The sequence below is a fragment of the Sciurus vulgaris genome (genome assembly GCF_902686455.1).
Source record: "Sciurus vulgaris genome assembly, chromosome: 3".
In the NCBI taxonomy this organism is placed as follows: domain Eukaryota; kingdom Metazoa; phylum Chordata; class Mammalia; order Rodentia; family Sciuridae; genus Sciurus; species Sciurus vulgaris.
The window spans coordinates 91,366,579-91,379,248 of record NC_136463.1 but is presented as its reverse complement, the minus strand read 5'-3'; the positions used below and the strand labels follow the sequence as shown (position 1 = coordinate 91,379,248).

Below are 12,670 nucleotides of genomic sequence, written 5' to 3'. Positions count from 1 at the left end.
CAGCTTGGCAAGACCCTATCTCCAAATAAAAAAGGGCTGGGGATGTGGCTCAGTGGTTAAGTGCCCCTGGGTTCAATCCCTGGTTTAAAAAAAAAAAAAAATCTTATTTTTCATTTAGTGCCATTTTAAAGTTCCAGAGTAAGCCAAGCATTATGATGTGTGCCTGTAATCCCAGTGACTCAGGAAACTGAGGCAGAAGAATCACAAGTTCAGCAATTTAGCCCTAAACAGCTTAGCAAGATCCTGGCTCAAAATGAAAAGGACTGGGGATATTTGGTCCATGGTACCAAATATAAATAGATAAATAAGTAGGTAGGTAGGTAAATGTTAAAAAAAAGGGGGCTAGGGATATAGCTCAGTGGTAGAGTGCCCCTATGTTCAATCCCAAATACCCACCCCCCAAAATTACATATTGCTGTATGTGCTTACAGCACTCTTCCCCAAACCTGGAGATGTTTTGATGTTTATTCAGTACCATTATTTGTATGCATGTATATTTTATTTTCTTTGTATTAATCTTTGTGGTTAAGTGATTTATTGGTAGCTAGTGGGTCACACGTATGTTTCTCATTCTCTAATGAGTCACCTAGCTACAAACTGGTTTAGTTTATTTTCTTTCCTTTCTAGCTCTTTCACTAAAAATAGGTATTTCACTAGCTGGTAGGTTAAAATTTTAGTTTGTACATTAACTATCATTAACTATTTGCTGAAAAACAGCAAATCACACTCAGAAGTCTCATTAATTTAGAAAACTTCCATTTAGTACCTGCTATCTTCCAGGCATTATGCTGTGCTTAGGTGTAAGATACAGGCATCATATGAGAAACTTGATTTTGGAAGAAGGAAAAGGTAGATAAAAACTGTAATGCAGAGACATGTTGCAAGTTCTGCGGTAGGTACTCTCCAGAGTTGGGGCCCAAAGGAAGGTGGATATCCATGTAGATAAGTTGATGATCATAGGGTAAGCCATTAAACTATTGTGTATTGCAGTTCCTGGAACAAATGCATATAAATATACCTATTCGTTGGAATAGGGTATTTGCCTATTAGAGAAAGAATTGCTTGCAACCCTGTTCAGTTCAATATGGAGAACTTGGATAAAGATGTGCTTTTAAAAAATCTAAAATCTGATGTCAGTATTCTCAGATAGTTTATGGGATTGTTTCTCTATGTTAAATATAACTTTAAACAATAATTTCCTGTTTTTATGCCAAGATTCTGCTGAATTTCTACTGAGGCTGGCAACAACAGCAGGACATCAAAACACATCATTATTACTGAGTAAAGTAGCCCAATTCTTGAACATTTGGGAAACTATTAGCAGAGAGTCCATTACCCAGGATCTGTTACATAAACATGAAGAAATCTTGCAACTCATGAGCACCTGAGAATGTATTATTTCAAAGTAAACTAAAGATGAATTCTGAGATATTTAAATTTTAGGGTTAATTTGTGAATCTGTAACAGAACATTCTAATACAGTAATTAGTAAATAACCTTATAAGTTCTGTGAAGTTAGGCTAATTAACTTCTTAGAGTCTCTGTTTTCTCATCTTTAAAATGGTGGTAATACCAGTCTTATAGGTACTGATAAGATTTAAATGAGATGGTATATAACACAGAAACTAAAACACAAAAGGAAATTGCTAAGTAATAATGGGAATAATACTTTTGGGACATACATATTATGTATACATTATATTTTAGTTAGGAAAAAAGATGTTAGCTTTTTCAACATTAAAAAAAAAACAGAAGGGCCAGGGATGGTGTTCCACACCTATAATCCCAGCACCTTGGGAGGCTAAGGCAAGAGGATCACAAGTTATAGGCCTCAGTAATTTAGCAAGGCCCTAAGCAATTTAGTGAGACCCTGTCTCAAAATTTAGAAGTAAAAAGGACTAGGTTTATATTTATAGCTCAGTGGCAAAGTGCCCCTGAGCTCAATCCCTATACCAAACAAACAAACAAACAGGGCCACCTATGATGGTGCACACCTGTAATCCCAGCTAATCAGGAGTCAGAGGCAGTAGGATCACAAAAAAAATAAATAAGGGAGCTGAGGATGTAGCACTCCTAGGTTCAACCTTAAGTACTGCCAAAACAAAAACAGAAAATGAACAAAGCTACCATAAAAAGATGATACAAAATTTATAAAGCATTTCGTATTTTCTACAAATGAGGAAAATAATGTGGAGTAGTATAGATTAAATAAAAAACAGTAACTGTGGAGGAGGGAGCTGGATTAACATTTAATTCTGAATAATAAATAAGGATATTCTTTTATATTAAAACTTTTTCAAAAAAAATAGCTTAAAATCATAAGAACAAACCTTGACTCTCCTAAGAGTTAATTTGTAGGAAAACACAGGGCCAGGCCCATCATTTGGATCACATCTGAAAAGGTCACCTATGTGACCTTTCATGTTACCTACATCAAGTGAGGTTTCTGAAGGAAGATTGTGGGGTTCCAATAATAAAAAGGAGCTAATGCTGATACCCTCTTTCTGTGGTTCTCTGTCAATGTATTGTAACCTATTTCAGTTCACTTTGCCTCATTAACTGATTTGGAGGGACTCTTAATAAACTGACTCACAGAAAATAAACAAGTGACATAAAGGATTTCTACAGCTAGGCTGGTGACTGCATGCCTGTAATCCCAACTACTTGGGAGACTGAGGGAGGACTGCAAGTTTAAGGACAGCTGAGGCAATTTAGTCACATTCTTTTTTAAAGGGGGTATAGCTCTGTGGTAGAGCAGGGTACGATCCCCTAGTACTGGGGGGTTGGATCAATTTCTACAAAGAAACCATAGATTAAAGATAAAACTAAAAATGTAAACATAAACAAGAAAATGTTAATGCTGATACTCTCATACAGTGAGATCTTTGTATCAGCTGCATTGTGAAATTTTTAAAAAGAACAGTTTGATCTAATAAGGTGTCAGTGTCCCTCAAAATTATAGAATATCAAGAAACCTAGACCGGTGCTGTTGGAACACACCTGTAATCCCAGGGCTCCAGAGGCTAAAGCAGGAGGATTACAAACAAGTTCAGTGCCAGCCTCAGCAACTCAGAGAAGGCCTAAGCAATTCAGTGAGACCCTGTCTCTAAATAAAATACAAAAAAAAGGCTGGGGATGTGGCTCAGTGGTTGAGTCCCCTGGGTTCAATCCCCGGTACCAAAAAAAAGAAACCTATGTTACCTATGGATTTGTATTCAATCACTGTTTATAATTATCTAAATATATGTGTAGTAACACATTTAATTTATAAATACATATACTACATGTATATTGGGGTATATAATCCCCCCCTTTTTTTTTTTTTTACCGACAAAGGGAATCAAGTTATCAAAAGTGTTTGGAAACAGCTATTCAGTCCTATTTGATACACTGTCAGTTCTCTCCTTTTTGAAACATTTAACTGACTTTCTTTTCTTCTCAAAAACCCCTTTGCTTTTCGTTTTTTGTGTATTTGTTTTGTCTCCTCTTTTCCCCCAACCAGAGTTCATATGACAAAACCAAGAGGTAATTTCAGATGAGTAATTTTAAACTTGTTTTGAATAATACTGCATCTGAAATATGTGTTTGTACCCCTGCCTCTGTCCCCTAGCAGTTATTTTAAGGAAGACAATGTTAATTTAAGTGGATAAGTTCTATTATGTTTGTAATATTTCACAGTGAAATTTTGTAAGTTATCCTCCACATCCATGGCTTCTGTGTTGATGAATTCAGTCTACCACATATTGTTAGTATTTGAAAAAAAAAAAAAATCTCTTTAGTAATGCATAATATACATTGTAGGTTCTCAGTGAGTATATGAAGTATAAATAAACTTTTACCTATTTTAAAGGTTTTGTGATCAGATGATGGCTTTGAACTCAAGGATTTTTTTTTAATTTTTAACTTTTTAAAATTTAAGATTATATTAGTTAACTGTTGAGAAAATAATTACTGTATAACAAACCACCCCAGGTCCCACTAGCATGACAATACTGCTCAAACATATCTACAGATTCAGTGTAATCCCTATTCAAATCCCAGTGGCCTTTTTTTTTTTTTTTTTTTTAATAGAAAACCAATCCTAAAATTCATATGAAACTCTAAAGGATCCCCCATGTAATCAAAACAAGCTTGAAAAACAACAAGTTGAGCTGGGCAGAGGTGTGCCTGCCTAGAGTCCCAGTGAGTTGAAAGTCTGAGGCAGGAAGATTGCATGTTTGAGGCCAGCCCAGGCAATGTAGCGAGACCCTGTCTCAAAATTAAGTAAAATAAAATGGTCTGGGGATATACCACAGTGGTAGAGTGCCCTGGGTTCAATTCCTGTTACCAAAAAGAGGGGGTGGGAGTGGAGTTGAAGTACTCAAACTTACTGTTTTCAAAACTTATTATAAACTACAATAATCAAAACTGTGTGATATTGGCACAAAAACAGATGTATAGGCCAATAGTATAGAATAAAGAGCCCAAAATAAAGTCTTGAATGTATGATGAGTTGATTTTTTACAAGAGTGCCATAATCCTTCAATGGCAAGTCACATAACTGAACACTAAGTCAAGAAGCAGAGAAATACTTTATACTTCCCTTGAAATCATAGCAGAGGTGTGGATGAATACCATTACCACAGGAAAATGAAGACATGAGACCAATAATTCAGTGTACCTCAAAGATATACTAATAAGAACTTTAAAAATTTTTTTGGCAGCATGAAACAATAAGGCATTGCTCGTTAGTAAACTTTTTAGACTGTGAGTCTTCCTCTCACTTACTGTAATTTTAATATAATCTTTGAAGTGTGTTTTATACATTCTTTGTTTTTAACTTACTACAGAATGAAAGAAGGCCATTATTATGAACATCTGTTACTGGACTCAGTTATGTCACTGCCACTTTTCCTGTTTTAGGTTTGTTTGTGTGAATGAATACACATGTGATACAGACACATTTATACCAGCAGTCAGATGTTATTTAATCCAACAGTGGTACCCACTTTTAATAGTTCCACAAGAATTTTTTAGTTTCTTGACCCTGATAATCAAGATAGATAGAACTGCAGACAGTGAAAGCATCCCTTATTAGTGAGAACTTAAGTAATAAAGTGTATGTCATTTGTATTGGAAAAATAGTCCTTTTCCTTCACATAACTGAGTACTACTATTTGTTTTTTCCTCAAATTTCATGTTTTATAATTGTTAGCCATACAGTGTATCATTTATTTTGTATTTAAGAAAAAACTTGATAGACAACTCAAAATACTTTTATGAAATATTTTACATAAAGGTCAGTGCTTTATACAATTGTATTCTATAGATAGTTTTAGTTAGAACAGAACTATTAAATTGATGATTGGCAGTTCATAATGGATAGCTTAATATCAAGGCTATGCTAATTTATCTTATTTCTTGAGCGATTAATTGGAGTATCAAAAAGGTTGTCGGAAAATAAAAGAAGCATGAAACAATGCAGTATTAGTGTGTTTTGGGGGGGGCTAACAATAAAAATAGCTGACTTAGTTCTTGAAAAGACACGCTTAATTTACTTCATCTATTTCTCCTGCAATAAAATAGTTCCCAGGAGTTCCCTGCTTTCCACCATGGATATTTTTCCCTGCCACGTCCTCTATAAAAACCCAAGGCTTCTAGATGCATGCTAGATACAACTCTTTTTCAAAACATGAACACAACAGCACATTAGTTTCAAAATGTAAAACTGAAAACTTTTTATAGTCTCTTTATGATAGCAATCAAACTATAACATGTAACCTAAATATTGTGTCATCTTTGCATAGTCAGTTATAATCATATTAACCAATTTTGTCCCACCATCACCGAGGTGGAACACCTACAGAAACTTACAGTATATAATATATAATACATACAGTATAATTATATGGTATGTAATACAAATTATGAACTGTAATTATATGGCAATAATAAGAATTAATTATAATTAATATCAATATAATATAAGCTCTAGGTTTTGATTTCTAGCCTATTTTAATGTATGTGTGTCAGTTTCATCAAAATAGATAAAGAATTGAAAACTTGGGACCTAACGGGTTAAATAGACTGTTTCTATAATCAAAATGAAATTTATCGTTCTACTGACAGAAACATATTCAAGTATTCCTATCCTTGGTTTGTTTCTAATGTGAGTATATATACATGTACATTACACACACATAACACCCTCATATAGCTTTATGTTAGCTCTAGCTAGCAAAATTTAGTCTCACCCTTTTCCATAAATCTGTTTTTGTTTTAATGTTATTTTTCTTCTGAATTCACTCATTTATATAAATAGGGATAGAGGTATAGATTTAGATGTGTAGAGATATTAGAATTAAATCATCCAAGCTTTAAAAAAATACAAGGAGTCATCTGCATTTTCAAAGGAGAAAGAAGAGAAAATTTGTTTTCATTCACTGAATGTCTAACCAGACCTAGGCAGAATGTCTTTGACCACATTTTAACTTCTTTCTGGAAGGAAGCTAGCATGAAACTCAGTCCTTAAAAGTAGATATATGGGCTGGGGAGATAGCTCAGTTGGTAGAGTGCTTGCCTAGCAAGCACAAGGCCCTGGTTTCAATCCCCAGCACCGCAAAAAAAAAAAGAGAGAGAGAGATTTAGATATATTTAGCTTGAGTCAATTTGAAGAAAACTGTCAGGTAATGGAACGTCTAAGAAATCATCAAAGGCCTTCTACAAAGTCTAAAGGGATAAAGTAAGAGAATCAAGAGGGTTGGGACATAATGAAAAGGTAGCCAGGTGGAGCTGTAGTTGGGGTGAGACAGGGCAGGTGACTCCATAAAGCAGAACTACGCTAACCAATGAGGAAGAGAAAACTTTCTTCATGGAGACATGTGAAACAAACAACAGAATTCTCACGAGGCGTGAATCATATACTCAGACATCAAAAATCAGCTGGTAGGTGGCAGTCACATTAAGACACATTCAGTGACCCTAGATTGCTAGTATTGGAAAAACTTAAAAAGTAAACTGAAACCTCTTGATCTTTTCGAGTCTTAAAAGTACTTAATCTTAGTTCACCACTTACTTTGCCATAATAAATTGAGCTTCTTCAATACTCAAGATTTTAGTTAGATATTATATTAATACTCTAGAACAGGAGAAAATGCAAGAGATATATTTACTGTTTTTTAAACTAACTCTCTCTCTTTTTTTTTTTTTTTTTTTTTTTTGGTACCAGGGATTAATCTCAGGGGCACTTAACCACTGAGCCACATTCCCATTCCCAGCCCCTTTTTCTTATTTTTTATTTTGAGACAGTGTCTCATTAAGTTGCTGAGGCTAGTTTTGAACTTGTGATTCTCCTGCCTTGTCCTCCTGAGCTGCTGGGATTACAGGTGTGTGTCACCACACCTGGCTTTTTTTTTTTTTTTTTTTTTTTTTTCCTTTCTTTTCTTTTCCTATTTTTTTTTTTTTTTTAAGAGATAGTTGAGAACAGGCATAGAATCCTAGGCCATATAGCAAAATGGAATGAAAGCTTTTCTTTCTTACTACTCTTAATCTGTTATCCTCATTTTGAGCCCTTCCCTAAGCAAATGTTCATGAACTGGATTGTGGTGGTGGTGGTGTTTGTAATATAAGCACTGTTGGGTTTCTGAAATGTCTGAAAGCACCACAACTATTGAAGGCACTTTCTGTCAGAACAAGACAATTATTGTAGCACATTCTGTCGGTACAAGAATATACACAAAAGTAAAACTAGTACATTTTGTATGGGAATCACTGTTTCTTCCTTGGTTATGTACTAGAGATTTTAAAAATATATCAAGTGTTTTAGTAATTTCATAGATGTTTTATTTCAGAATTTGAGTGTCTCATGTTCAAGATTCAAGTTTCTTAAAGAATAAACTACCTAGGAGATTTGCATTTATTTTATGTTCATCATATATTAAGCTTCTTTCATAAAAGCATTCTTTTAAGTAGGAATATACAATCCAGTAGGCTGTCTGTCATAAATCCAGTGGCACAGTTTACTCAGAAACTATAGGCAATGAAGATTTAATTGCAAAACAGCACCCTAATGTCCTCTTAATCTTTTCAGTTGACCTTCTTCTATTATGTAATTCCATTACATACCAGTAATTGCATTTATTGAAGCCAGTGTTTCTCATTATAGGAAACGCTGATCATACTGAATCTCAAGTATTGGGAGCAAAGTGTTCTTTAATAAATAATTGAAAATTTTTTGCTACTTTTCACAATATACTTGGCCCTTTTGCCTTTTTTGTCCAGGGTATCTTATAAATGGTAACTTATGGCATCTAAAAAATCATCTCTTAAAGAATGTTGCAAAGTATGCAACATAATAGCTTATTTTAAATAGCTTGTTTTCTATTTTAGGTTAAATAGACTGTTTTTTTATCTCAAGTGGCTACTGTATTGAGTTTAACATGTTCAGCTTTATTGCTTAAACACCAAATGAGTCCTGACACCTCTAATGAGTTGATTAAAGTTGTAAATTTTATCTCTTGACAGCATCAACAAGGAAAGCATCGTAGATATAGAAGGTGTTGTGAGAAAAGTGAATCAGAAAGTTGGAAGCTGTACACAGCAGGATGTTGAATTACATGTTCAAAAGGTAACCCTTTTTCAGAATATGAAATTGTGAAGCTTGGGCAGCTTAGTGGTAAAGCACTTGCCTAGCATGTGGGACATATGCTGAGACCACCCTGGGTTTGATCCCCCAGCACCTAATTAAACAAATACACAGACATACCCACATGTAATATATAAAAATATTTATGTATATAAATGGTGTCTAGAAATAAATTTAAGTAGTTATTACAACTTTTCATGCCACATCTATGTTTTTAATAATTCAAGTTCATGTACAATATTGAAATTCATAATAATTTGCTTTTGTTACGTAACAAATTGCCTCATTTTTTTTTTTTTAATTGTCTCAGTATTTAGTGACTTAGAACAACAAACATTTGCTCATGATTCTGTGAGCAAAGTAGGATGGGCCTATCAGGAATGGGTCACCTGCTCCATGTGGCATTGACTATTTCACTGAGCATCTCTCCTTGTGGTCTCTCCTAATCCAGGATGGTTCCCAGAGGCAAGTGAAGAAAACCTCGTGCACAAGCACTTTTTAAGCTTCTTCTTATGTCATGTTTATTAAATATCCCTTTTTCAAAGTTAGGAAGCAAAACTCAACTCTAAGGTGTAGTGAAATAGATTCCAGTTGTTGGTGAGAGGAGAGGCAAGAACATACATACAGGAATAGGAGGAATTATTGCAGTCATTTTTGTAGTGTTTGATTAATTATGCTAATTTTTAATCATTTTAATTATCATATATCTAATATTTTCCCAACATAGAAAAGTCAAAAGAAATAACCGCATATTGGTCTCACATTCAAATAGTAACCTTTTTTTAAACAAGACTTTATCCTTATAAAAAACAAATTCACAAAAAAAAAAAAAATTAAAAAAAAAAAAAAAGACTTTATCCTTCATCTCTTTTCTTCTTAGGCATAAAAACTAAACAGCTCATTTTCATTGACTTAAAAATACCATAAGTACCAGCTACTTAGGAGGATAAGGCAGGAAGATCACAATTTTGAGGCCAGCCTGGGCAACCTAGCAAGAAGACCCTGTCTCAAATTTTTAAAGGGGATTGAGGGTATGTAGCTCAGTGGCAGAGCACTTGCCTAACAAGTGCAAGGTCCTCGGTTCAGCACCTAGTACCACCCAAAAAAATAAAAAAGTAAGTTCACACATATTTAGTACTATTGAAATATCTTTACCACTTTGAACCTATAGCTCTGAGATTGAGGCCTAGATTGTGTCTACAATATGCATCATTAAATTTCTCTTAAGAAGTAGTCTTCAAAATAAGATGGCTTCTTTTCACCCTTACCTTGTCTGTATTTGTGTATACACATGTGTGCATGAGCATATATAAGAAAATGAAGCAGACTGATTCAGAAAGATCAACCCATACCTACTCAGTAATCTGAGAGTAAGATTATATTTGTATATATTTTTTATTTTTTATTTTTATTTTTTGGTAACGGGGATTGAACTCGGGCACTCATCCACTGAGTAACATCTCCAGCCCTATTTTGTATTTTATTTAGAGACGGGGTCTCACTGAGTTGCTTAGGTCCTTACTAAGCTGCTGAGACTGACTTTGAACTTAAAATCCTCCTGTCTTAGCCTCCTGAGCTTCTGGGACTATAGGCATGCACCACCACCTCTGGCAGGGAGTAAGATTATACTTAACAGGAGTTGATTATCATGAAATTCTTTGAGACATAGAAAATCTTGTATTTTAACTGACCTAACTTGACAGAATTCTTTGATGTGTCTCATTTTGAATCAATTCCATCAGGCAGTCTGTAACCTAATAAAGAAGTTCATTTATGCTGACTTATAAGAAAGATAGGCCCTGTCTTCCAACTAAATCTTTTTCAGTTCTTTAATAAAGAAATTTTTAGTAACTAGAGCAAACAAATATACTTTAAAGAAATTCTTACTTAACTAGGCATGTAGCTCATTGGTAGAGCTCTTGCCATTCACGGGGCCCTGGGTTCTATCTCCAGCACCAGGATTATAAAAGAAAATATTCTTAAAATGTGGCATGCAATACAATCTTAATAAGTGTTAATAATAAATATAAAACCTAAGGAACTTAGACAAGTTTCGCCTTAATAAAAGTAATTATAAAGTATTTCACAAAATAAAGTTTTATAGACTAAATAGAAAAGTAAAAGAAGGAACTCTTCAGTTCTCTTACTTTGTATTGGAACTCAATTTTTTTTTTTTTTATCAAAGGGAACCCTACAAATGGGGTATATGAAATGGTTACAAATAACTATTTTACTATGAGGAAGAATGAAGTGTACTTTTGACACTTTTTCTTGAAGTGTCTGAGCTAAATGCTAAGTGTGATCTGCCAACTGTAAGAATATAATTCCCTTTCCTGAATTAACTAAATAAGGCTGTTTCTTTTTTGTGCTTTAGCAAGTTTTCCAGCCATAGTTGGGAATATAATATAGTAGCTTTGTAAGAGTAGTCAGAAAACCCTAGCCCAGTCTTTATGACCTAATTACTTCTTAGCACTAAAATGTGAAATTAGTGAATGAATATTGCGAAATGTGAAATTAGTGAATGAATATTGAGAAATTTTAACAGTGTAAAGGAACATTCTCTATGGCAGCTTCCAACCAGAAGAGCTGTAGGAAATTACATGTTAATATTTGATAAGAGGAGGCAATGAAGAGATCCTTGGAAAAAAAAGAAAAGGAAGGAGAGGTGTAGCAGAGCTGGACTGAATCTGATCCTAGTGATAGCAATGACCAAATGCTGTTAACAGTAATAGCTATTCAATTGAAGCTCTGAGTTTGATTTCCCTGACAACAGCTTTTGTATGACATATCCAGGCCTTAGTTATTGTTTACATTGGTGTTCACCCTAGGGATAATAAAATATTTCTATATACCTTATCTTATTTGATTATTCTAACAACTCATTGAAGTAGGCAAAAATATCTGCATTTTGTAGGTGAAAAATAAATTTGTATCTTTTTTTAATTTTAGCAAGTATTTTCAGTTAAGGATGTATGCAAGTATTGCTTCATGTTTAAATCAAATATAGATTTTTTTTTTCCCTTGTAAGCAAAAGATATCAGGTTTTGTGTGCTTCCTGCTATTTTTGGCAATTTCTCACTTTCAGATTTATGTGGTCAGTTTGGCTGAACCCCGCCTGCCCCTGCAGCTGGATGATGCCATTCGGCCTGAGGTGGAAGGAGAAGAGGTAAATTTTGTATTTATGATATATTTCTTCTGTATATTTAGTTTATAAAACATTGAAAACCTGATGTCCTAGTTTTATATTGAGTACCTATAAATTGATTTGAGCTCACTTTTCATTTAAATTTACAAGGGCTGGAAATGTGCTGACTTAGTATGCACAAGCCCCAGTACCACAAAAATAGGTATTTAAATAAATTTTATAGTTCTGACTTTTTTGATCTCAAGATCCCTTTTACACCTTTTTTTTTTTTTTTTTTTTTTTTTTTGAGGGGCCAGGGTTTAAACCCAAGCCTTATACATGCTAGGGCTAGCCCTTTGAAGGACTGGGTATACAACAGTGATAGAGTCTTGCCTAGCATTCATAAGGCCCTGGCATTCTGGCCTAATCCCCAGTACCACCAAAAAAAAAAATAATTTGAAGATTCCCACCCACCCCCAAACTTTTATTTTGTTGGTTTATCTATCAATATTTACAGTATTAGAATATAAAACAAATTCTAAAGTATTAATTTATTTAAAACAATACAAATGTATTTTAAGTTTGTATGTTTCATATGAATAATAAAATAAGCAGTAAATAACATTTTATATTTTCTAAAACAAAAAATAATTTAGGGACTGGGGTTGTGCTCAGTGGTAGAGCGCTTGCCTAGCATGCGTGAGGCACTGGGTTTGATTCTCAGCACTGTATATAAATAAATGAATAAAAAATAAGGACCTATCAACATCTAAAAACTGCTTTTATAAATAATAATTTAGTGTTGTGGCATTGTAAAAAATTGTTTTTTAAAAGTGACATTGTGTTAAACGTATCTATAAGTCTTTGTGATGTCTGTCTTAATATATAGCTAGATTCTCATATTGCTTCTGAATTTACTGTTA

At 33.9% G+C, this 12,670-nt stretch overlaps 1 protein-coding gene across 1 annotated transcript in view; it reads left to right on the top strand.

Annotated features, from left to right (window-relative positions):
• DARS1 (aspartyl-tRNA synthetase 1) overlaps window positions 1–12,670 on the top strand; it is a 67,582-nt gene that overhangs the window by 29,536 nt on the left and 25,376 nt on the right. Inside the window, exons 5-6 of the mRNA XM_079135672.1 lie at window positions 8,503–8,605; window positions 11,709–11,789. Coding sequence (XP_078991798.1) covers window positions 8,503–8,605; window positions 11,709–11,789 — 184 coding nt within the window. The remainder of the gene's footprint in view (window positions 1–8,502; window positions 8,606–11,708; window positions 11,790–12,670) is intronic.